Source organism: Canis lupus, chromosome 16, assembly GCF_011100685.1.
Source record: "Canis lupus familiaris isolate Mischka breed German Shepherd chromosome 16, alternate assembly UU_Cfam_GSD_1.0, whole genome shotgun sequence".
In the NCBI taxonomy this organism is placed as follows: Eukaryota; Metazoa; Chordata; class Mammalia; order Carnivora; family Canidae; genus Canis; species Canis lupus.
Genome location: NC_049237.1, coordinates 58,403,379 through 58,430,372, shown reverse-complemented (window position 1 = coordinate 58,430,372; position 26,994 = coordinate 58,403,379). Strand labels below are relative to the sequence as shown.

The following is a 26,994-nucleotide window of genomic DNA, read 5'->3' as shown; positions in this document are numbered from 1 at the left end:
AAATGTAACTCCTAATATTTGCTGTATTATGGTGATAAAATCTGGTGTATTTTATCATGTTTTTTTGATCCTTCAGTAGTTTTATGCAAAATATCTAATTGGCCAAATATTTTACCTGACTTTTGTTTTTATTGAAATGTGTTAATAAGTGAAATTATTTATAATATTATATCTATTATGTATTCTGAATTTGCCATATATATAAAGTATATATTTATATGTTTATATATATAACAAGCATATATACGGACAGAGATACAGATAAGGGTTCGCATTCTATTTTGTGTTGTATATTTAAATCCATGGACTACTTGCTCAATCAGATCTTTGTGGATTTTATTTCTCATATTTTGCATGAGTAGATTTCAGTTAAGCACAAAGCGTTGAGCCACTCAATGCGCCGGAACTGCATATTCCACGTCAGAGTCCCATCCTTGAGAGCCCTCAGATGTAGGGGGATCTCAGACCCCAGAAAATGATTTGTGCTTATTTTTTTAAAGTGCTGGGTAGGCTTGCCAGCCAATCAATGCCCAGTTCCAGTGGGCTCCATCATCTCTCTATCTTATAGCCATGAAAGGTGTGGGCACGGGAGGGACACTGAGTGAACTGACACACGGTGACAGGTCGACCCTGGAACCCATGGCTGGCACGGTGGTGCTCTGCCCAGAACTGATGCTCTGGAAGACCCAGTAACCCACCGATGTATCTACCTCTGACCTTCACAATTTAACAGTTTACCTTCATTTTCCAGTGAAGAGGGAGACACGCAGGTGACCCTTGTAGATTAATTGCTTTTCCTTTTTATCCTCAGTTTTATTGAGGAATAACTGACTTTTCCAGTGAGTTTTAAACTTTCATCTGTTTTCCTGTTACTAAGGAGCATCCTGAGGAACTCCCTTCTACATTTCATGGAAAGCCAGTCTAGGGATGGTGAACCCCTTCAGCTCTTCTCTGTCTGTCTGTCCGGAAAGCATGGACTAATTGCTTTCAAGGACTGATGTGACTCATCCGAACGGGGCTCCTCTGAATCTTTCCCTGCTTCCTTTGTGTCTCCCCAAACCTCCTGCTTTCCCCACTCCCTGGAAGCTGTCTGGCCAGATGACTTCCGTTTCTTGTTTCACCCTGCTTCATTCAGGGCTTCTATTATAATTTGTAGTCACTGCTCTTTTATATATGTTTATAGATTGCAAAGTCCATGAGGGCAAGGGCATTATGCACAGCCCAGAAAAATTAGGTAACACTAAAACAGAGTTAATTAATAAATGAACTTGGTCTAAGTAGATGATCTCCTTAGAGAGCGAGGAAAATAAAATTAATTTCAGCTCCATTAAATACCTTGCCTAAGTGGTTGAATTGGGATTTGTCTGACTTCAAAGCCCTTACTCTTTTCACCATGACTAAGAAAACTTTCAACTTTTACACTATTGTTTAAAAATGCTTTTAGAATCTAGCTTTAAGATTTGGCCAAATATTATTAGGGAAGAATAATTGCCAACTACATGGATTTTGTTTCCAGTTATATAAGAAAAATTAAAGCTCCGTTAATTGATTGTTTGGCCTCAATTACACAGTTTATACATTCTGTGCTGATTTTATACCAAATAATAAAGCGCCTGAAAAATGGAATATGGCTCCACAAGAGACCAGTACAAATATTTACAACTGCGTCCTTCCAAGGACACAGAAAGGCAGAAGCACATTTTAGTCTCCACATTGTTTAAACAGAAGATCATCTTCATCACCAGAGTTATTTCTCAAGGGGGAGGGGAGCAGCTGGTAACTGTTGACATCACGCCTAACCGTACGTACAATGAGAACTTCCTGATACTCTAGGTGAGCAATTCCTGCCACAACTGGATTTAAACAAGCTCTTCAATAAAGATGAATGTTCTGCAACGTTAGAGTGAGGCCATTCACATTTCTTGCAATTTCCGTCAACAGCAGGGTGCATATAGGATCGGTCAGCCAGGGTTTTACATACGGCCCCGTCTAATCATCAGTCATTCAGGCACCATGTGAGTCTGAGTGTGAGAGTGTGAGTATCTGGGTGTGTTTACAAGGAGTTTAGGGAGGGTTCCTATCCTCTTTCCCTCCATCATTTTCCCACCTGGATTTTTATTTTGTTCCTTTCATCCTAATTTCTACCTTACAAAATCCGGAAATCAAATTTAATGATTAAAATGAACCCACTCTCCAAATTGCAATGTCATCTAAATTACAATCAGTTAGTATTCATTATCTTTCTAAGGATACGTTATCGCATTTTACATTCTACCTACTGTAGTAATTCCTACAAGATGGTCCAACTAGACTATGGATTCCCTGAAGACAAATCGTGCCTCATTTCTCTCTGGATATCCTGCCGGACCAAACACAGAGACTTAAAATAGAAGATGCAAAGTAAATCTTACGAAGGAAGGGAATGTATAAACTTAGGGGTGTGTGCGTGCGTGTGTGTGTGTCTCTTTTTCTCCAAATTGTCTGGGATGACTCGGACTTGACTTAAAATTACTTTGAGGGAAACTCATGGGTAATTTTAAATTGAATTCCACACTCTCCGGTTCAGAACATTAAATATTTTTATTCCTCTGGGATCTTGTTAATGGAATAATCATATATATAATATAAAGATGTGTATTTGAAATAAAAATATCTACATAAAAATCTAGAAGGAAAAAATACTAGGTTTATCTCACAGACCTTTTGTAACTACCAAGTATAGAGAAGAGATTATTTGTTAACATTAAGCTCTAAACTAAGTATGGTTCTAACTGGAATTACTTCCCAGAGAAAATAACTGGTAACAGGCTAGGACATTTCATGAAAAGTGCTAGGTTTCACATAAAAAAAAAAAAAAAAAAAGAAAACTAGACCCAGGTGAAATTTCATTTTCAAGTAGCACTAAAACAAACAAACAAACACCTTTGCCACTCTTGAGAGAATTTTGAAAACTTCTTTTTTTCTGCTAATGAGAGTGTGGTAAATTGCCAACCTTTTTTTTTTTTTTTTTGCTATAGATGCCTGGAAATTAAAAATTAAATATTAATTTTGGTCTCCGTGATTCTATTAATCTCCATTTATAGTTAATTAATTCACTCCTCCTGGCTTTCATTTTCTATTTCATTATATTATTCTGCATGTGTTTTGTTCAAACAAGTAACTAGATGTGAATTGTAAACACAGATTATGAATAAATTCAATAAACACAAAGGATGGTAACTGGTCTCTGGATCCAGCGCACTCCTGTGATGGCCAAGGAAGTCGCGTGGACACCCGACTCTTCCTTGTTCATCTTATATCGCTGCTTCCCCCATAGGCAGGGCACCCAACAAAGGCTAAAGAAGGCAGCTGTAAATTTGGATTTTTGTGCCAACCAGCTCCGTCATCAAAGAACCGTTGACCGAGAAGCTCATGGGCATAGCAAAAATGAGAGGAAGCCCTCCCTCGAGCAAAGCTTCCTCTCTGGGGAAGAAACCGCCTTTCTGCAGCACAACTGGTGTTACCAGCGACACACATCCCCTCTGGGACGGCCCGGCCCTGGGTCCCACTCGCGTGGGCAATCCCAGCAGCGCGAGCTTCCGCCCCCCCGTGAACTCACGTTCCCCAGGACGCCGACTGTTTACACGTCTCTCTCCTCACTTCAGTCTTTGTTTCCTAAGCACATATAATTTTTACCTCTCATGTATAAAATATTCATCATTCATAGATTTATTCAACTCATATTCTTCCTATTCACCCTCTTGGAACCTACCTACCAATAAAGGCATTATTGCGAGAAACTCATGAACGTGTCTGTAATTTTAAATATTTCAATACACTCGCGAATGCAGCAGGCCGCACACACATGTGAATTTGGCAAAGGGTCTGAAAAATAGAGACCCTCCTAGGGACTAATGAATAGACGTAGTCCTGCTTGTGGGGAAGTCATTTGAATGAAAAGTCGTGCGCAACACTCGCCCTCTTTGCTGTGGTATTGAAATTACTCTTGCCCAGCTGGTCTCTAATTATCACTAATTGAACACTCTGATATTGGTGGAAAAGATGTATCCCAAGTATATTACATGAGTGCATCGCAGGCCTAATGCTTTCGGGGGGAAGGAGCTACCCGTTTTGGAGGCCTCGTTATTTCCGGAGGCCTGGCCTGCTCCGGGTGCCTTCTCAGAGCTGTCATTAGCCCTAATGAGAGGGACACAATACAGGAGCAGCGAGCGGATAGGGAATTAATGTCCTAATACGCGTCTGACTGCTAGCCACAGGTTCCACTGCTTTGAAAGTGCCTCCTGGAAGCTTGCTCTTCACAACGATTAGGAGATGAGGAAGACACACACACACACACACACACACACACACACACACACACACACACTAGTGTGTAACACCTGGGCCCCAAGAAGTCTCTTCCAGATGCGCACAGCAGTATCTGAGCAGCAGACGGTGACAGCGGATGGTTGACTTACTCATTGAAATATGGCACTTCCATCCCTCCTCAAACTGTAGAACCGCAGGCAGATGTTCACGCACACTCAGGCACAGGCCCGGCAACATCTCAACAGTTTATGCCACGCGTTAGGCCCTCCTAGGGCATCTCCTTTCCTGGGAGCAGACTGTGATCTCACGGCTCTGCCTATGGCAGCAGAGGTGCCAGCCACGTATTATTTTACCCGGACGGGTACTCAAGGTGTGATGCAGATACTGATAAAATTTCAAAGAAGCATCCACGCGGTGGGAAAGCCTGATGGAAAAGGTGGTTACCCAACTTGTAATTAACTCAAGGGAAGTGTGAATGTGCGACCCCCCTCTGCCCCATTCATAAGTGGAAGCCTTAATGCCCAAAGTGATGCCATTAGGAGGTGGAGCCTTTGGAAGGTAACGGAGGTCATGAGGCTGCGGCCATCCGCCTGGGATTAGTGTCTTCGGGAGCAGGAGAGATGACGCTTCTCAACCCCACGCCCCTACTGGTGAGGACACGGGGAGCAAAGAAAGTTCTCTGCAAGCCAGGAGGAGGGATGTAGCAGGAACCTAACTGGCCTGCACGTTGGTCTTGGCCTCGCAGCCTCTGGAAGTGTGAGAAATACGTTCCTGTGCTGTAGGAGCCTTCCTGTCCGTGGCACCTTGTCACAGCAGCTTGAGCAGACTCAGGCCCTGTAGAAACTACCTGAATCTTAAGGGCTACTTGTATCACAGGCGCCTTCCCATAAACCAGGAAACACAAAGCCAGGCTCCGAAAAGACCACTTGCCTCGAATGATGTACCTACATCCTCAGCCGGAGTCAAAACCTCGCAACTGGGGAGGAGGCTTCCCAGGCGATTCACACCGGGTATCACAACGGGGCCTTGACTCCTCTCCGTTGTCTCCTTTCTACGTTTTCTTAAGTATAGAATTGGTTCCACGGTCCCATAGCCTGTCCAGTGCGTAAAGCGTCTTCCAGTAAATGACCTGATGTGGATCTGGGCAAGGGCTGCAAGGGCCGTGCGGCTGCCCGTGGTGGGCATAGCCCCAGGCTGCTCCCGAGCTTCACACTGGTGCTGGCTTTCCTATGTGGGGCTTTCCTGGGAGCACACAGCCCCCCGTCCTCCGCCCAGAGAGGCCCCGGCCTCGCACACGCCCGCAGAATGCGGGGATGTGTGCCTGGGAGGCCGCGTGGGCACTACGGGCCCCTTGTGCTGGTCTGCCCCTTTCTCTGACCCCACGTGACCCTCCGCCAGCTAATTCCCTCCTAGTTACTCCCCAGGATACCTTCCTTCTGCTCAAATATGCTAACGTCGTCTAATCTTTTTTTTTTCCCCCTAAAGAAAAATTCACTACTCTCTGCCTATTTTTTTTTTTTTTGTCCAAATGCAAATAATATGATAGGTTCTTCTCTCCCTAGATTTGTCTCCCGAAGGGCTGTTCCAAGGCCTGAAGGCCTGGTGAGCTCCCGGGCCCGTCGAGTGCGGGCAGGCTCCTCACCAGGCCCGAGGCCGCGAGCCCCTGCCCCAGCAGCCTCACGGCTGACCTCCCCACGGCCGCCCTGCCCCAAAGCATCTGTGCATTTCCCCAGGTTTCCCGTTCAGGACCACATGGTGCCCCTCATCTGGGTCCACACGACCACCCACACCCAGGGCCCCTGCACGTCAAACCGCCGTGTGCACAACTCTAACCTCCCCCAGCCGCACATCCCACGTGGCGACTTTACCCCCAGCGCCCACCATTCATGTGACGCATTTCACTGAAATGTCGAGAGACCAGTGAACACGATGGCCTACACGTAGGCACCCCAGGAATGTAGAACCCACAGTGTCCCCAGTGGAGGACACGAAACCTTCTTTACCTAAATCTTTCAAAACGACTTTCCAGAACACGTGACTACATTTTTACACTTGAAATTTGCTACACTAGGCGAGCGCCGCACACCTCACAAAGTCTTTCAGGGGTCCCCTGCCCCCGTGTCTGCGATTCGCAGAGTCCCCTCAGTGAAGACTACTTGGTCATTTAGGACGTTATTCATTCAGCAAATGTGCAGGGAAGAACCTCCGAGCTGCACACAGGCGCGTGGCAAACACAGGAAGAGCCGGAGCGTGGAGCCTTTCTCAGCAGGTCAGCACGTTGCCGGGCACGCACTACAGGGGACGCTGAGGCTGCTTTGATTTTATCTCCAGGCTTCCCCGAATATAAAGCTGGTGAAAGTTCACCACGACCTGTGATGAAGTCTGCGTGCCCAGATGTAAATCCGCTGGACGGCGTAGTGCCATTTGCAGAATTTCTCTGCGTCTCGGTCTCCTCATCAGCCAAGTAGGACGGATAACTTCACAGGCATCAAGGGCAGTGTGTAGGATTCAGGGAGCCAACATGCGGGAAGCCTTTACGACCCTGCTCCGTACACCGAGTCAGCACACAGACCTTCACTCTTTTTATGACTATTACTATTAGTAAATATTCTGTAAAGGAGCAGAGTCTTGAGTCACCAAAAATGATCCGTACGTCGTTTAGATCTGATGTATAACTGAGAAGCACACCCCGTCATTAAGAAGTACTATTTTTTTTAAAGATTTTATTTATTTATTCATGAGGGACACCCACAGAGATTGAGAGAGAGAGAGAGGCAGAGACCCAGGCAGAGGGAGAAGCAGGCTCCATGCAGCGAGCCCGATGCGGGACTCGATCCTGGATCATCTTGAGCCAAAGGCAGATAGATGCTCAACCGCTGAGACACCCAGGCGTCCCCAAAAGTACTATTTTTAAAAGGACCACATTAAGGACAGCAAGGTGCTGTCCACGGAGCCCAGAACACAACACTAGGGTGACCTTGAGGTTCCAAAGACAGAGGGAAGGTACTGCACACCCGGTGGGAGCTGAGTGAGGGAGAAGCTCACAGAGGAACAGAGAGAGGGAAAGGGAAAGTGGAGGATCGCAGTGGCCACAGTGACCGTGACTACCGTCCTCACCGCTCTCCCGGTGCCAGGTACAGAGCTAGGCTACTAGCATCTTTGCAAAACATGATCCGTGCAGGGAAACGACACCTCAAAACCAGGGGCAAGCCTGACTTCAGATGCCAGATTGATGTTCTCACTAAAATTTCACACATGCACCCGGTGTCCTGACCCGATTTCTGATCACCTGCCAGCAAGAAAATGTAGACTACGAGGGAGTCATTTTCCAATGTAGACAGACGTCCCGTCTCAAAGCAGGTGCTCCCTTTGGTTATAAGAGGACACAGCTAGATAGAGAGACACATTGGCGTGCGTTTCTATGATGGAAGATGGCACTAAACAATGACCGGCTCGTTTTGAATCACAGGACTCAGAAGTGTTGTGATTTTCAACTAGGTACATTGAGAAAAAATAAAACGAGCTGATCCTTTAATTTTTCAGTTAGAACAAAAATATGGCTAGCGTTGGATTTGAACAAATTGTCAAATCTTTTCTCAAAAACCATGGCACTTTCTTGGGTCAGGGTCCAGTGTGGTAGGTAGCACACATGCTCGGGGGCACAAATGGGCCTGCAAGAGAGGCCTAAATGGAAGGACAGGACCGGATGGGCAAGGGAGAGAGGGGAGCAGGGAGGAAGCCCCAAGGGAAAAGGAAGCCTGGATGGATGGGAAATTAATATTCTCTGTCTCTCACTCTCTCTATCTCTCTCAGCTTTTAGTTTCATTCACAGAGAACTGACAAAAATAACAAGAATTAGAATTGGGTGATGATGGCGGGGATGTGGACTATCCAAACACAGAGGTAATAACTGACCCATACGGTTGCTCTGACCAGTTTTTTTTTTTTCCTTTTTATGACTATATCCATGTTCTCAGCTCTGAAAACACTGCAGCTTTTATGGTACTCAGGTGTGACCTTATGAAAAATTACGCCATAGATCCTGTGCTGCTCCAAACTTGGGGATGCGGCATGATGGATGCAAATGGAACCTTCCTTGTCCCTCCTCACAGCTGGTGGCAAATTAGAAGGTACCAAGGAAGCACTGATGTGTTATAAATTAAAGTCCCATTTTATGCTTTAGGATATTCCCCCATCGTCAACAAGGCATATTTGCTGAGAATAAATGGTTTTTCAAGCAGGCATATCTGTTTCCATTCATTAAGATTACATATTGCACTTTTTATTATTTTTTTATGAGAAAGTAAACTTACACTTTGTTTTTTTTTTTTTTCTTTTTTTTTATTAGAAAGTAAACATATGCACAACTACCTTCTTGTTGGGTCTAACACATACACATGCACACACGTGCGCTCACACATACTTTTGAAGGGAATCACTGCTTAAAACTGTCCATAGCAATGTGTCAACAGTTGGAAAAAAAAGTGCACGTAACTCTGCTTGCTTGCTTGCTCTTCTTGCAAACACTAGCGGTTTCTCCATGTCGGGTAGTGGCTACCTTCTAGTATTTGAAGCTGTAGGGGAACAGAACGTGCCATCCCAAATTGCATATGTCACGGGCGTGTGGGTTATTTTAGTGTGATTGTTTTTAAGAAACAGAAATTCCACAAGTTTTCTCGTTGCTACTCCCCTACTCTGACTAACCGCCTAAAATAATTTAGATAGAGATCCTGCTCCCCAGGATTGCTATCACCACAGATAACCACAGTATTACAGGAACTAGGGGCGGGGGGCAGGGGGCAGCCCGGCAAGGCCTGCTGATCCAAGTCCTGTCTCTGCCCCACTGTTTTGTGTGGCCCAGCAAACATCTGTTTAACAGACACATACTGTCTCCTTTCTTCCTGTGAATTGCCTTCTTTCCCTTGAAGCCCCAGACCCCCACGAGATCAGAATGAAAATTATATCTCATGATGCCTATTTTTGGAATCTCTTATGTTTATGTGGATTCATCATATATATGTGATTAAATTGGACTTTCTCCTATTGATCTGTCTCATGTCAATTTATTTTTAAGACCAGCCAGAGGAATCTTGAAGGATAGAGAAAAACTATTCCGCCCCAACAAAGTTGTTCATAAAACTAATCTATACACTCATAAAAGCTGCACAAGATAGATTTTAGCATTCTTACCACACACGCTTTCTGAAAGCTGAGAGTCTTCCCTGGGTCTGTCTGGCCACCAAATAATTTTTTTCTTCTCCAATTTATCATGCTTTCCTGCTTTGAACATTTCAAATCTTTCTGCATTAACTAGATGATTTTTTCCCCCTTTTTACTAACTCCAGCCTCAAGTTTCCCTTGTTATAGTCTCATTCCAGGTTAATGCAGACCTTCACCACAGCCCTTTGTGGTTTCTTGAGGTTCTGCTGCTTCTCCTACTTCTTTACGCAGAGTCCACCCCCAAATCCAGAATCCCACTGCTGGGAGCTATCTGCTGAAACGAACAGGGTCCCTCGGGTCATCTGGGACACACGCTGCCTGAGGAGATCCTCCAAGAGCATTTCTGTTTTAAACCAGGCAGTGCTCTGTGGTGGCAGGATGATGAGGGGCAAGCAGAGGGAGGGCAGCCGAGAGCTCCGTAACTGCCCTCCCTCCAGCTATGAGCCTCAAGCTTTCTACAGGCATCACTCACATGGTTCTAAAAAGTTCAGTTCCCTCAACCTCTTCCAGAATGCTGGTTCAAATGGACATCCTTGGACACACCCAGACATCTGCAGCCAAACTTCACAGCCATGAGTCCTTGACATTTGGGTTGGCAGTGAGTTCCCAGCACAAGCTGAAAGCTGAAATAGCTCTGCACGGCCCTTGGTAAAGCCCAGCATCCAACCGTACTGGCTACGGAGAACGCCACCTCTTTCCTTTGTCTTTCTGATTCCGTGTTACATGGTCTGACAAATTTTAAGTGTCCTATTCACAGGCATTTGTAACTGTTTATTATCTCTCCCTTCTTCTTTTACAATCCATCCAACCTACTAACATTTTCCTGAAGCACTGTTTTCCTTCTATCAGCAGATATTAGGACACAAAGAACATTTTATCAAGAAAAAGTAGAGCTTGCCATCAAAAATGAAATTATTTGGTTTTGTTCCATCAAAACCAGTGGAATGCTTTCTTTCATATCACCCAAATATTTCTTGTGCTTCTCCGTATCTGTACTTTTTATGTTACACAGCCTGTGCCTAAAATACCCACACACGTTTTCTATCCAGACCCTTTCTACTCTCAGGGTGTAGGTCAAAAACCAACTTTTCTGTGAAATGTTCTTTGATGACCTGACTAGGGAATTGCTTCTCTCTCCTCCAGCGCTGATGACACCTCGTTACCTCTATTGCTGATTTGTCATTTTTCATACACAGCGTGATGATCACTAATGGATATAGTTTATCAGGCACCTCTGTACTATGGACAGTGATAGATCCTGACCGATATTTTAACCTCCGCCAGCAAGGTGAGCATCATTGACCTTATTTTATAGTCAGGAAGCAAAAACCAGGAGTCTGAATAACTAACCCAAATCATCCAACTCCAAGGGAAAGGGCACAACGGTTAACCTATCACCTTTCTTCATCCAAGGCCAGGTCCCTTTGGACGAGAAGAGCTCAACTGTTAAGGATTACAAGGGCTTTCCTGGCAACACAGAAGAGAAGCCTTTCTAGACAGACGAAATGGACTGAAGCCATCGTGAGGGGAAACAGCATGCCAGCATCAAGTCGCTCTCAGCCTAAAGTGCAAATGCAAGGTAAGTACCAACAGAGCTAAGGCAGGTCGGTGTCTGCACTGCCTCAAGAAGCACAGCCTTATTCACACCCATGTTCCTGCACGTTAACCTATACCCCTCTGAAAAGAAAGGTTTCGTGGTCAAATACATTTGGTGAATTCAATGTCCTCCACTGATCTTCATGGCACAACAGCCAGTAAGATAGCAAAGGCAGAAAAAGGGGTGAGATCATTGTCTGGAGTAGATAGCCTCACCCCCACGTTCACTGCACCATCATTTACAGTAGCCAAGACAAGCTAAGTGTGCGTCAACCGAGGAGTGGATAAAGGAAGAAAACTGGGGTTTATGTGTGCAATGGAACATTATTCAGCCTTGAAAAAGAAGGGAATCCTGCCATTTGCAATGATAGGAATGGCTCTTGAGGGCATCATGCTAAGTAGTGTGCCAGGCAGAGAAGGACAAATATTGTATGGTCTCGCTTGTACGGGAAACCCAAAGAAAGCAAAGCGAAACGGAACAGAACAAAAAGTCGAACTCCGGAAGGCAGAGGTAGAAGGGTTGTCTCTGGGGTTGGGGTAAATAGGCAGACGTTGGTCAAATAGGGAGATGTTGGTCCAAGTTATAAGATAAGGTCCGAGGATGCAGTGTACAATAAAGTATATTCCACAGTTGAAACTTAATTAGTCATGACTCTACTTCTCTTATTGTCAACTGTGCTTTCAGCCACCCACACTCTGCACCCTCATGACTCATCTGGACCACAGAACGGCAGCATCTGTATCACCTGGGAGCTCGGCACAAGTTAAGAATCTCACCTACCCCATATCTACTGAATCACAATCTACGTTTTAAGAAGATCCCAGGTGATTCCCGCACATGCTCAAATTGGCAAAGCACTACCGAGAGACTAGCACCTACCGCAATCTCTGGCACATGCTTTGTTCTCAAACACTATTTGCTAAATAAATGCATCTGTATTGTTGTATCAATTCTATGGTGTCCACACTTTTTTTTACTAATCTGTATATCATTAATAATATAGTGATCTGCACACATGTAGGAGATGGATCTCCAAGAAACTGAATGGTGTACACGCGTGATATCCGCGAATATTAAAAATGATTTACTGTGGTCAAGTACGTTGCCAAAATCAAATAGGGGCCTGCATTGTGTTTCTAACATTTCTTCGAAAGCAATATTATTAGGATGTGCTTTTATTGTCACAGAGGTTTGCAGCAAAGACAAGACACGGGTTTTTAAAGTCTATCGCAGAAGAAAGAGCCATTTTCTATTTCAAAACATTTGCAACTTCTTTGACACAAATGGCCTTTTAAAGGAAGAACAAGTTAGAAACTAAACTGTGCTCAACAACAACATTTTCACTTGACAAAACGGTTGCTGTGTTCAAAGGGAGGAATCTGAACTTTGGACGGGACCGTTTCTTCGAGCAAGGAGCACGCAGCCAGCTCCAGAAATCCCTGTAGGCTGCAGACACTGTGCTGCGGGTCCCCCCGCCACCCCCCTGCCCAGTTCGCTCCATCCAAGGAGGCTCTGGGCCCACCGTGGCCCGCCGTGCTCACCTCCACCTTAGAGACAGATGTGCGACCTGCCGCGAGCAAATCTGCTCGTAGGTCCACGAGCTTGCGGAGTTGTGAAGCCAACACTGAAGCCCGAGTCTGACTTACAGCAAGACCTGAACCTGCGGTCTTGGCTTGGTGGCTCTCCTGTCCCACCTGCTAATAGAAAGAAAGGAGGGATGCGAGAGGACGCTGCCCCCCGCGGCCCCGGCTTCTCCGGAAGGCAGAGCCAGCTCTGTGCGCCGAGGGCCTAGCCTCTCTGCTAACCACCCAGGCATGCACGGAGGGCAGGCTCTTGGTATTTTCGGGTGCAGTCTTCCTTTCCACACGATGCACTCAGTGCATCAGACGTCTCAGGTTCCAACTACACCAAAACTGGCAATGCGTGAAAATCAAAACCTCCAAGATGTAGATCTTTATTATGAATTGATAAAGGGTTTCGAATCGCACGGACTTGGGTGCTTTTCTTTATTAAAGTCAAAAGATGGGAAATGCTAACATGTCCAACAGCGGCTCGTTGAGAGGGCTCATCAGGCTTGCATCGTGTAGCAGGAGGATGAATCCTAAGCAATCAAAGGTCACATTTGTTGGAGAAGCATTGGATTGCACCAAATCACCTTATTCTCTTAACCAGTCTGCCATGAAATTATACAGACTCTATTTTAAGAAGGGAAATATGAGATATTCAGAGTTTTGAGAGAAACTTTAAAGGGGGATATCAAAATGTCTAAGTGAAACACCATCGGGTACAAATTAACCAAGTTGAGGTAGTAAAGGAGAGTTCGCAAGGATTGTAGAATAAGTAAAACAGAATCTGCACAACGACCCCAATGAAAAGCAATGTGCTTTTAAAAGTCAAACTTATTTAAAAAGTAAGTTTTAATTTAAATGTGGCATTTTGGTTTCCTAGACAAAAGAGCACAGACAAACAGATAGACCCGTGACCCCAAAAAACACGTACTTTGTATGTTGCAAAATGAATACGAATCTCTAAAGGAGGAACATTTTCCCATTGCCTTCGACATAAATAATTTATAGGAAATGTATTTTTCAATCAAATGGGGTCAAGCGGTGGGGTTTTCCCAGGACCAGAGCCGTGGCCCCCCCAGACGTGCCTGCTGCATGTGGCGTGTGCCCTGCTTGTGACCCAGAAACGTCACTCTGGGGCCCTCCCCGCCTCCTTATCTATCCCCCGATGGCCTCCAGCTTCGGGGAGCAGAAATGTTATATTTTTCTTTTTTGTTGTCCCTTCGTGTGGTCATTATGCGTGCGGTCCTTGGAGGAGGCACTGCCTTTTACTGGTGATCACTACCATTAAATAAATATGTAACTCTTCTATATTCAACATGCCCATTAATTAAAATAGGTGATTTTATAACTTCCTCCATCTCGTGCATCTGAAATGCTGGATGTTGACCTCAGCCAAAATGAGTTACAGGAGACACACTAGGAGGACGGGATTTCAGGGGTGGGAGGAGACAGCACGTCAGACCTAGTTCTGGGCGGTGAAGCTGTGGGGCTTCGGGTGACGAGCCCATCACACACGGGAGGAGAGGCCGCAAGGCTTGCTGACCCCCGACCCCAGGTGCACCTGCCCCCCCGCCCCCGCCTCAGAATCGGGGACACACAGCTGGAAGGCTGGAAATAAAGACAGAGCTTTCTAGGGCCCCATCGGAGCGCGCCTCCTGCTTTCCTCCTTCCTCCCCTCCAGGTGGATTCAGAGGCCCTGGAGCTCTGCTGCACTGGGGGGCAGGGGGACGGAGTCACTGCCTCACAAAACCCCTGCTGACGGGAGGGTTTGCAAACACAGCCTGCCTGCTTTGCTCGGCCCGGAGGCAGCAACATGATTTCCAGAGACTCCTTTGCTGCCGAAGGGTCCCAGGGCGGCGGGCTGCTGATGGGAGGATGGAGAGCGGAAACTTGTTCCACTGTAGGCGTTGTGGGGAGGGGGGCTCCCCAACCTCAGGAAAAATAAATGTGGTTCGGATGCTGTAGGCAATAGAATACCATAGATCAAGTTAGAAATTCTCCATTCTGTACAGTTAGCTCTTATCCAATAAAACTTCCTTTATTACCCTTTTGAGTTTTGGGGTGGAGGTAACACGGGTTTGGGGTGAGCTGGCCATTGCTTTCCTCACCTACCTGCAATTTAAAGGAGCCAAAGTCGTATAGAGAAGTCTTCTTATCGACACCGTTTAGCCATATCCTTATGATGCCTTCAGACTTGTCCATTATTCCCCATTTTAAAAGCCTTCTAATATCTATGATTACATTTGTACCCAAAAGGGTGCATTAAGGATGTTAAGATTTACTACCTTGCTATATAGTCCATAACACACAGAAAAGGAAACGTCAGGAGCGTATTTCATGGTGACAGCAGCACGAAGTATCTGGGGGGCTTGTCTACGTGAGGAGGCCTCAGGCTCCCCCGACGGGCCCTGAGATGCGCTGAGACTGTAGTGTCAGCACGGCTGCCTTTATTTCCCTGGTTTAAAGTCAGTAAAGACGTTATCATCTCAATATACTGAAGTAAAGGAAGAAACAGGGCCCAGGACTGCTCTGCTTAAATCCCCACTCTGCCACCCAGGAGCCGTGTGGGAAGATCCTGGACTCTACTGGGTCTGGGTTTTGTCGTCTCTAAAACGGAGATGTGGCATCTTAAGTGTGGGGGCTTTTGTTTGCACTTGCCTGCGACGTAGCAAATAATCAATGAGCGTCATCATTCAGTCCGGTGTTTGTCAAAATGCATTACTCGAATACATTTGTATGAAAACATTTTGATAAAAAAAAATAAAAGGTTTCGGAGCAAGACTAAAATGATATCATGTTAGGCATGACCTTAGACTTCTAGCCAGTGTGCAGGAGCTCAAGAAAAGAAATTCATATTATACATGCGTGTGTACACATATATACACAAACGTGTGTGCATATGTATACACACACACATATATACACAAACACAACACACAGAAATTCAGAATATACACGCACATATTTGTTTCTCATTCACATTATGCTTGCTTCCCTAAAAAATGCTGAAATGCGTGTACGACTGTATCTTTTGTGGAGTACGACGGCGGAATTTAACTTCAAAATGGAAACCATGAAAGAAAGGAACCAGGTTATTTGAACTGGTGGTGCTTGAGGCGTTGCTGGATATAGTCTCCATGACCTGAATGATGCCACTGCCTTTCCAAAATAACGTCACCAGAGCGAATTATCGACATGAGAAGGGTCAAGGTCATGGGAACAAAGCAAGATCGCAAACAGACACAGGTTGGAAGAGGCAAAAGAGGCATAACTCTTTTTTTTTTTTTTAATTTTTTTAATTCATTTATGATAGTCACAGAGAGAGAGAGAGAGAGAGAGAGAGAGGCAGAGACACAGGCAGAGGGAGAAGCAGGCTCCATGCACTGGGAGCCCGATGTGGGACTCGATCCCGGGTCTCCAGGATCGCGCCCTGGGCCAAAGGCAGGCGCCAAACCGCTGTGCCACCCAGGGATCCCAAGAGGCATAACTCTTAGTGCCAGCTAATTCCCCGGACTGACTCCAGGGACAGAAGAACAGCAGAGGGACCGCCGGGGAAACTCCGATCGGTCCTGAACATCAGTGACAGCCGTGTTCCACATGGATGTCTTGGTTCCCATAATTACACCATGGTTGTGTAAGACGGGAGCAGTGGACGAGCAATGGGTTCAGGTACAATGGGTACAGCTGCTCTCTGAGCCAGCCTTGCAAATTCTCCGAAAAATGATTTCAAAATGAACAGTGAAGAAATGAAATAAGGAGAGAGGGGAAGAAGGTCTTCCCTTTCCTTGTCCCGTGGGCAGGGATGCGGATGGGCTCCTTCCGGGGCGTCTGTCACTCTGTGTGCCTCAATAATCCTTCCTCATTAGAAATAAAATATGCACCAAGTCACTTCTCAATTAAGTGACAAGTTGGATAAACATTGTAGGTGTTAATTGACCCTTCAAGGGTTCTTTGAAGCTCACTCAGCTTCTCCGATTTCTTTGAAGTTTTGTTTTGGCTCCAGCAAGTCACTGATTAGATTGATTTAATAGTGAGATTATGATTCGTTAATGGGAACAAAATAAAGTGCAGTTACAAAACTTTTTTTTTTTTTCCTTTGGTTCCCTCCAGTGTAATCTTGCGCAAATCAGAGAGACAAAGCGGTAGAGTTCTACTGGTTAGTGAATAATTGAGCTGAGACCTTTAAAAAATCATAAAATAACAGATGTTGTTTTGATAGAATGAGGCGGGTCTAAGCCAAAGCAGCCCAGAGACACCCTTGCATTGATTACCACTGGCATTTTCCAGGGCAGGAGTTCGGACAAACTCTTGCACTTGTAGGACCTCTTAAGTGGGCCGCATCTACACAGCACCATAAGCCTTGGGTTCATTGACTGTCCGTTCAATTGGTTGGTGTGGGATTTCCGTGCGGAGGCATGTATCTGAACACATGTCCAGGGAATGCAAATATGCACTAAAGTGAAGGCAGGAATGTGTTCAGGGAGGCAAAACTGAAGGATTCTGGGGTGGGGTGTGGCAGGATGGAGGCAGGCCGCACATGCTATGGCAAGCCTTGAAAGGCACACTGAGGCATCTGGGTGTCATTTTGATGGCCTGAGGCTGTCATTGAAGATTATGGAGGAACAGAAGCGTCTATGCTTTGGGATGCTTCTTAAATGCATTTACTGTTCCTTATTTCCTTATCTTCTCTACCCTACCATGCATGCTACCTGCATAGACGGGGATGCATAAATTATTCCCATTATATGAGGGCATATTTGAAAGATAGTAAATGCAAAAAAAGAAAGAAAGAAAGAAAGAAAGAAAGAAAGAAAGAAAGAAAGAAAGAAAGAAAGATAGTAAATGCTCCATTAGTTGGCTCCTGTCGAGACTTTCTGTTCCTAGTCCCTTTTACCGCCACGTCTTAATTTAGAAACCACCATAGGTTAACTCTGAAATAAAGTCAATTTTCTTTCTTCTTGGTATTTCTAGTTATGATCTACATGCTATGCCACCAAATCGCTTCAGAAAGGAAGACTAGTTGGCTAGCTTCACTGCTAACCACGTTTTTAATTGCAAGAAAAATCATAATTGCTAGACCATGTTACAAAGAGAATTAAAAATGGCAGCTCGCTGTTAAAGTAGAGTATTGACAGGAAGCCAGCCTGTATGAAATTAGAATCTGACTAGTAAAAAAAAAAATAATAATAATAATATTTAATTAAATAAATAAATCAGCCTTATCTAACGTATGCATAGTGGATGGGGTTTAAATTGCACACCCCTCCACATTTAATATATGGATAATTTCGGCACATTACATCATTCACCACATTTAGACTGCTCCACTGTCGCCATGGCAACCCTTACATAAAACATAGCTGAGTTGGTAATTTCACTCCAAATTCAATGAAAATAAGGCTAATCCTATTATTGTTCTTAACAATTTTCCAAGTAGCTTCTTCTGAGAGTGCCCTTGCTTGTATTTTCTGTCTCTTAAAAATAGATTATTGGAAGATTATATGTTTTGGCACTGCACGTCCAGCCTTCCACACTGACCAACGGTCACTGCTTCCTGACCTTGTGCTCGAGGGGGGCACACACACCTGCTCTGTCCTTAGGATCTTCCTTGAAGTGGAGGGATAATAAATCTCTTAAATATACCAATTTGAACCATTAAACATTTCAGGGACTGTCAGTCTAAAATTACAGGAAAATAATAGTCTTTTTAAGATAAGCCACAGTGTGCATTTGTATAAATCTAAAAAGGGTACTTCAAGTGACTCCTTTGTATTATAAATGCACTCGTGTGTGTTTCAATAGTGATTTAGGGAAATCACGTGCTCCTTTGTAGCCTCCACTGAAGAGTAATTGAAAGATGAGAGTTTCATTTAAAAGTGGTCCCACGGCCATGTCAAGATAGTTCTCTTATAATTATGATCAATGCTAAATGTCACCCCAAAAAGCTCTGTGTACTCCGAGTCTCTATTGATGCAGCATGAGTGTGAAATTGTTCTCAGTTGGTTCTTATCCCCTGCTTCAGCAGCCTGTTCAAGGCTCTCGGATCCAGCCTACAGTCCTGAAGTAGAGAAAAGGTCCTTTCTCCACAGCGCACTAAGTCCAGACCTAGACTGTCCTATGACGGGGATGGCAGTGGAGTGAAGAGGAAAGGTAGTTTGGAGTCAGAGGCCTTGAGCTTGAGTTCTCTGCCATGTGCCCTGTGCGCTTTGCTCTCAGCATCTTCATCAATAAAAACTAGATAATACGACCAAGTCCCCCCCAGGACTTTTGTGCCAAGCCACTGGGACAATACAAATCATCATATGAATACAGTCCTGAACACAACTCTCTAAAAATAGCCACTGAGAGGAAGAGCATGTTGAGCCAATGGGCCACCCCTTTTTTTGGACCAGAAGGAACACAAGACTGGGTCAACTTTCCCACCAAGAACTTTCCCAACGACTGCCATTGTGTTTTTTTTTTTTTTTTTTCTCCCCAGGCTGTTCACAGATCTTCAATCTTGGTGCCCTGGCAAATACCTAGATATATTTCAGAGCTGGAAAATGTCCTCTAGCCTGAACCCAGCCATCAGGAAGATGGGCCAATCTCCTGTCCACCATGTCAGTTCTCACTCTGACAACCGTTAGGAATTGTTGCCATCAGTGGCCCCACCTGACCTTTCAGATGCAACACACTTTTAGCTCACCCGCGACCCCATCCTCACACCCTTTTCTGAGTCATACTGAAGTAGCTGGGGACATGGACCAGCAGAACATACAGATAGAGATTAGGCAGGGAGGGGGAGAGGGTATGAGAGAAATCAACAGTGATAAGCAAAGAAGAAATGGGTAACAAGTCAGAAAACACCCTCCAGCTCCTGCTTAGCATCTTTTAAGAAAAGAAATGAAATAACTGAGCTTTGGCGTCTCAATGGTCAGTCACAATGCGCTCGTAGGAGCCACGAACCCTTTTGGAGGGTTATGTCTCGTTCTGATTTCACGTGCCCTATTTTTGTTTCAGACCTTGGCATGGACATCTGCACCTCCACGTTTCCTCTCTTACATAAACTAAGTCTGTTTGGCAAAAGCTGTCCTGACCGTGGTTCTAAAGTCACTGTCAAAGATGCCTCTCTCTGTCCCTCTCTTTCCCAGCCTGACATTTAGCAGCAAGACTAGTCAGTGGATGACTGGTCAGTGTCCACGATCTCTGGAATCTCTCATAAATAAGGCCCTTACCATTAATCATATAGTGTCTGAGAATGACTCACTATATATTTTATATTGTAATGAATTTCTGAAAACCAAAACAGTGCAATTTTAAGGCTAGCGGTGTGACATCCCTGACTCTCAGGGTGATTGAGGGAGAATATGCACTCAATAGATATTTAATGAGTCAACTTAAAAGTTGACTTAGGAGCTCCCTTATCTTATATACACCAGTATGTTATTTGTCCAAGGTCACAAGGCAGTACTTGGCGGAGAGCCCAGGACGCACAGCTTTATGTTCGCAACTTGTTTCTAACACTGATGTTACAGAGAGTGAGACCGACACTATCAACAAATTCTTGGGTGCTTAAAATTGGGTAACGCAAAATAAACAGGTAAACTTGCTCAGTCTAAGAGTATTGTTTAAGATCAATCGAATATAAAGCAAAGATCAGAGAGGCCATGGCTGTTTTTCTCTTAATTGAGGTAACATCTAATATAATCACAGCAGGATGAAAGTAAGGAAAAGAATTTAACCTGTTACTATGAATCCTCTGCTTTGTGTCTTAAGCCTTAGAAAATAAAATAAATTTCCATTGCAATAATTGGCTTAAAAGAGGTGGTCTAATTTTACAGCATGTTTCAGGGTGGGTGTTTTTATCCTTTAGTCTTTACCCCAAAATGCAAACTTAAACCCATTGAAACATACAGTCACTCATTTCATATTCTCCTCTACCCACATAAATGGCCAACATCTCCTCTGACTTACGCCCTAATTTCAATATACATGCATTCAGGTTGGTTTACCACTCAAGGTCTAAAATAGAGAATTAATAGGATTTTTTTTTAAACTAAGAAGTGAAATAATTAAAACAAAATCCAGTCCAACTCACAACAAATGACTTAATTTGAGATGTAAAATCCTCAACATCTACTTGAATTCTCCCTCTTGGATTACACTTATAGACACAATTGCTGTCCTTGCAACCAATACATAGACCAAAATCCACTGCAATTTAGACCCGGTTTCCTTCTGCCTCCATGAGCACACATGCCACAGAATTGATCCTCAGTCCACTAACTTTACATCTGCATTGGATCAGTATTTATGGTTTGCCTGTGACCTTCATAGGTGCAGGATCATCAGGAAGGAAAATAAATATGCTATCGTGCATCTGCAACACAGTAGATAAATGACTGGTAACATGACATTTGAAAATGGCCATAGTCTAAAAATATCTGCTTCCATGGAATCAGCTCCAGAACAAATCCAAAGGCTAACTTAGCTGGCTTAGTTACCATCTTCCGTTGCTTCATAAGAGTCCGAAATGAGGGCATGTGAGGTGCCAGTGCCCAGGCGCAGACCACTTCCCCAACTCCAGATACCAGCACAAAGACACCCCGGAGGCTTTGGAGCCAGTCACAACATACATGCCCCTGTTAGTGGGCAAAACAGCCGAGCAAAGAAAGAACACTTCCATGTGCCAACGACCATGCAAAGAAGGCCATTGTCCAAAACCTGTTGGTGGATCTGGGGTCAACGCATGTCCCCCCAGAACTTACCATATAGATGGGGCTTCTGTCCCACTGATCTCTAAGAAGTCGTACCCTTCTTCTAGCTGGAAGTCGGTGAAGACCAAGGCGATGGTGTCGCCGGGCTCGGCCAGGATGGTCCAGGTGCAGTCGGCGTTGTTCCCGTACTCGGAGGGGAAGTGCGGGCTGGAGATGGTGCTGCTGGTCCCCCTCAGGGTACCTCCGCAGGCTCCCTCCGCTGGCGGGGGCAGAACAAAAGGCAATCAGGTTTCCAGACAGGCTCAGATCCAGGCGCCCCTACCACGTACCCCCCTCCCCCAGGCCCAGGACCACTCCCTTCCCAGCCCCGAATTGGTAACTCAAGGTGACAACAGATTTCTCCTGGTTTATTAATTAGTTCTATGGAAAGACAGACAAAAATCTCAACACTTAACGCTGCATTATTAACTGAATTCTCATGATAGGAGAGAGAGAAATCATGACTTTCCTAACGCCTGGGATGCGCACTGTCATACACCTGACAGTCACAGAGAGCCGCATGCGAGTTTCAAAGATGTTCTCTGAATCCTTCAAGATGGAAATTCAGAAACATTTTGAGATTTAACAGTACGTAGCCATGCTTTATTAATTCACTGATACCAGGCTTTGAAAACACCATGCTCTTAAAAGTAGTCATCACCGTAATTTCTTTTCTTCCTGTGGAGTTTGGAATGTGTATTTGGTTTTGAATTTCAGATAAGTTCTTGACTAACGTGATAACAAAGACACCAATTCATGAGAGCCTTCTGAGTCAGAAATCGTTGCTTGAAAACTTATAGAGGAATAACTTAGAAGGTGGCAAGGAAAAGGTAATGACAAATGCATTTAAGATATAAATTAGCATTAAAATGTCGGTTTGAAGAGAAATAGATCTTGTAAAGTTTTGTAACATAGGGTAAATAAGTGTTTGTAAAATACTTATTTTAAGACATGTCTGTGGGTTTCCTTCCTTTTTCCTTCCCTCCTTCCTTTTTTTCCTATTAGATAATTTCTGCCCTAAGAGCATATTTAACATTGACAGGTGTTGGTGCCATAATAGGAGTGATGTATGAAGCCAGCCTGTCACCAAGTTGGGGAAATTCGCCTTTAGCACCTTGTATGGTTGGACAAGATCGGGCAGACAGATATTCACACTTGGCCATTAATAAAACAACTGTGGATGCAAACATATTGTTCACTCACATATACTGGCACCTCTATAATAATATAGTATTCTCATATCTTAAAGTATTATACACACAGGCATGATCATTAACACCCATGGTATAATTCTACTTAATACATTGGTTTTATTTCTCACATTATATCATATGCTGTGAAAGTCACCTCGATAGAATGCAAAGCACAAGAGTTACAGCACTGTTATAGAAAAGTTAAAATATAAAATATCATAACTGAGAGGACTTAAAATTTATCAAATCCAGTGTTGTGACTGACTAATTAATTCAACTCTGAGAGTCGAGACTCCCTAGATGCTTTGCAATTCAGCTCAGTGGCAAACAGCTCCCCTTCCAAAGTGATAAAGAGGGGAGAAAAGCTCATATCAAATCACACAGGATTTTTGAAATGGTATCCTAAGCAGTAAAGCATGGCTTATGATCTAAAAGACTTTCAAACAGGTGTATTTACATATATATGTATATATATAATATTATGTATACATATATATATTTCATATAAATATAGAAATAAATATATTTGTTAAAAATGAATATATTATGTATACACACATATAGAAATAAATATATTTGTTAAAGATAAATATATATACACACAGACACACACACACACACACACATAATAATAGGAATATAGAACAAGAGCAAATAGAACAAGAAGTGCACTGATTTCTTCTGGGAAAGTTCCTCGGCAGCATTTACCAAGTAGAGGTGATACTGCACCTGTCTGACAAGAGCACCCACGGGCAGGCCCCAACCAGCAACAATGGGCATCAGCAGCAGCTCTACAGCAGGCTCTGGAGCCCCCCTCTGTGCCTTTATCCCTCTAGTTGTTTGACTATTGGAAAATCTGATGACCTGCAGAAAGTGCCTGCGAAGCTGGAGTGACATGGCTGCTCCAGGGGCTGCAGAGAGTGGATGTCCACTGACGGCCTGGGGGGGAGGGTATTTTAATAGCTGATATTTAATATTTTAATATTAAATAATATTAATATTATTTAATATTAAAATTTTAATATTTAATATTTCAACAGCTGATAGAGCGGAGTTGGTGCCTACGAGCCGATAGAAGCCCTGGTCACCCGACCTTCCCTCTCAGTGATGCCTCCCGCTCCCATCGAACAGGAGAGTGGTTGAACTCACTAACCTCCACTGTCACTTCCACATCTCATTTTGATGCAATGAGCCTGAAAGCTTAGACGTAAAGTATGTGGATTTTCCTAGGACTTCAGGTGAGGACCAGACTCCAATGAGTGAGTATCATGTCTGCTACTTCCAGGGAGAACTGGGGGGCCTATTACAAGAATGTATAAGTGGTACTATTTTACGGCAACTCTGTTGGAGACTGGAGAGATGATACAGGAGACAAATAAGAATATAAAATGGAAATAAGGAGAAAAATTAAAAGGAATTGACAGAGAGCGAAACATATATTTGTGTCTCCTAAACCTACAATCACCATTGTGTTTTCTTAGATAGATATTTTAATGCCCATAGAACATTTTGAAATGTATTACAGTTAAAATTACGTCGGGCTAAGTACATGCAGGATATATTATGATTTCTTAATGCAAGATTTCATATAAAATGTTATGAAATGCTGTTTAGATAATCTGATTGAAATCTTGGGGAATTAAGCACATAAAGCAAAAAATATTTCATGCTACTCACTGGATAAAAAAACTTAATCACAGAAAACTGTCTTTATAGAGTGGTAAAAACATATTTGTGTGTGGCGTAAATATTTAAAAGCAATTATAAGGATGCTTCAAACATTTCTCCAACAGAATATTTTAACTATTTTTTAAAATTATTTACTTATTCATGAGAGACACAGAGAGAGGCAGAGACACAGGCAGAGGGAGAAGCAGGCTCCTCACAGGGAGTCCGATCTGGGACTCGATCCCGGGGACCCCAGGATCTCACCCTGGGCTGAAGGCGGCGCTGAACCGCTGGGCCACCGGGGCTGCCCTATTTTAACTCTTTATTTTCTGTCCTGTTTCTGTAAGAAAAATGTTTTCTGAACTGTAACATTTTACCCATCTATACATGTAAAAGCATTTGAGGAAGGGTAACATAATGAACATATTAGATTGCCAGATGTTTTTAAAAATAATGTTTTAATTTAGATTTTAAAAATCTATCAGTAGAATAGTTACATATAAAACAACTGAATAGATATCTTTCAAAGCACATTTGGCCTTGGAAAATTTGTTTAATTCATTAATTTTGGAAATCATGTCAGTTGCGAACTACCACTTTGGCTGCAAAAGATTTGTTAAATTGTCTTCCTATAAAATATCACTTAATGATAAAGCCTTTGCTATGTAAAAATGGGAGCCTTTCTCCTCATAGAGCAGGGTGTTATGAGGACCCAAATTCTTAGAAGGATTCAGTATTTGATAAAATGAACATCATCAGTGATGGGAGAAGAACGTATTAACAAAGTCATTGGGATAAGGAAAATTTGAAAAAAAAAATCACTTAGAAACAACCTAATAGAAAAAAATATATTAATCAATTAAAAAGTTTGAAAGTATAAAATAATGGACAAATTAGCAGAATAAGAATGCTGTATTATGTCAGACACTATATTATCTCAACTAAACCAAAAGTATATTAATGAAATAAAAGAAATTTTACAATAAACCAATGACCTACACACAAAAAAAATGCTTTTCAAAATAAACCTATAAAAATAAAATTCAAAATAAAAAGCAAGATGATAAATGAAATTGCAACATAGCAAAAGGAGGTCATCTATACTTATTTGATTCACATTTTTCAGAATAATATACCAAGAAATTGGTGGAAAAGACATAGTAAGTGACAATTTAAACAAGAATGAATTTCAGAATGAAATCCTAAACACAGGCAAAGGTTTAATGTCTCTTGTTATCAGTCACTGAAATTAAAACCATGGTGAAATACTTAGTTTTAAATTACATTTTTAGCAAAGTAAAATAGGGGTGCCTGGGGTGGCTCAGTGGTTAAGGGTCTGCCTTGGGCACAGGTCATGATCCCGGCGTCCTGGGATGAGCCCCACGGCGGCTCCTGCTCAGCGGGGAGCCTGCTTCTCCCTCTCCCTCGGCCCACCCCTCCCTCTCCTGCTTGTGTTTCTCTCTCGCTCACACTCTCTCTCAAATAAATAAATAAAGTCTTTTTTTTTTTTTTTTTAAGGAAAATAGCTAAGGGTAAAATCGACACCATTCTTTGCTCCTGATATCAAGGTGTATTGATATGAAATTTTGGGCGATCTGATAATATACACGAGGGATACTACACAGGATGTTCCTATCTTTGGCAAGTCACTCAATTTCGAGTCTTATATTTATTGAGTTCACTTTAGGTGCTTGATATTCTGAACTAAGTCCTTTATCTGGACCATTTATTGAATCTTTTCAATATGTATGAGAAAATTAATGTCGCTGTTCGTTATTTCACGGATCTCAAAAGTGAGATTCTGGTTCTTCATGATAAAACACGCAGCTGGAAGGTGTTAAAGTCATGAAATACCAACAAGATCAGCCAAGTAGCATTAAAACTAATTGGTATAAACATTATCGCAAAACATTAAGAGAAGTATCCGTTCTGCTTTGCATAAAAGCAACACAAATTGACGGTAGTAGGCGTGTACACATCAACATTGTAAAATCAGTCTCCGGGGCGCCCGGGTGGCTCAGCTGGTTAAGACCTGGCTCTTGGTTTTGGCTCAGGTTATGATGTCAGGACCGTGAGAGCCGCGGGGGTCAGGCTCCGTGTTCAGTGGGGCGTCTGCTTGGGGTTCCCTCCTCCTCCCCCTGTCCCACCCCCACTCACGCACTCACGCTCTAAAATAAATAATCTGTTCAAAGAAATAAAACAAAATGAAATCACTTTCCTGCCTCATTCCTACTACCTCTCTCTGCTTCCTGAGTCACTTAATTACATCGGTCGCACCTACGTCTGGACCTCAGCGTCTCTGCAGTCATGGGACCTGGGCCAGGAAGGTACAGGTGTGGTGGCTGATTTTATGCTCTTGACTGGGCCACAGGGTGCCCAGATACTCCGCTGGACTCTCCTGCGGGTTGGAGGCTTTCAGAAGAGATTATCCCTTGTTGTCATCGTGGTGAGGTCCTCCCATCCTGCTAAGACAATGAGGCACCTCAGCTTGTCCCGCAGCTTTGGGACACACACCCTACTGTAGCTGAACAGCTGCTTGGGGATTTCCTTTTGCTGTCATTTGTGACCAGGGGAGTAATGCAGCAGGAGGAGCTGCAGGGACACTTCCGAGTTTCAAAGACCTCCTCTCAACTGAACCCCTCCGAGGACGTACAGAGGCAAGGTGGCAGATGTCCCTGTCCCGAGGCTTCGCTACTCGCCAATTT

General features: G+C 43.7%; 1 protein-coding gene and 1 long non-coding RNA gene across 2 annotated transcripts in view; one reads left to right on the top strand and one right to left on the bottom strand.

Moving 5' to 3' along the window:
- CSMD1 (CUB and Sushi multiple domains 1) overlaps nt 1-26,994 on the bottom strand; it is a 1,850,581-nt gene that overhangs the window by 893,928 nt on the left and 929,659 nt on the right. Inside the window, exon 5 of the mRNA XM_038560546.1 lies at nt 21,441-21,648. Within this exon, the coding sequence (XP_038416474.1) occupies nt 21,441-21,648 (208 nt within the window). The remainder of the gene's footprint in view (nt 1-21,440; nt 21,649-26,994) is intronic.
- LOC111090361 lies at nt 10,091-12,078 on the top strand. The gene is made up of 3 exons (XR_005371728.1): nt 10,091-10,816; nt 10,942-11,107; nt 11,810-12,078. It is a non-coding gene; the product is annotated as an uncharacterized LOC111090361 (long non-coding RNA).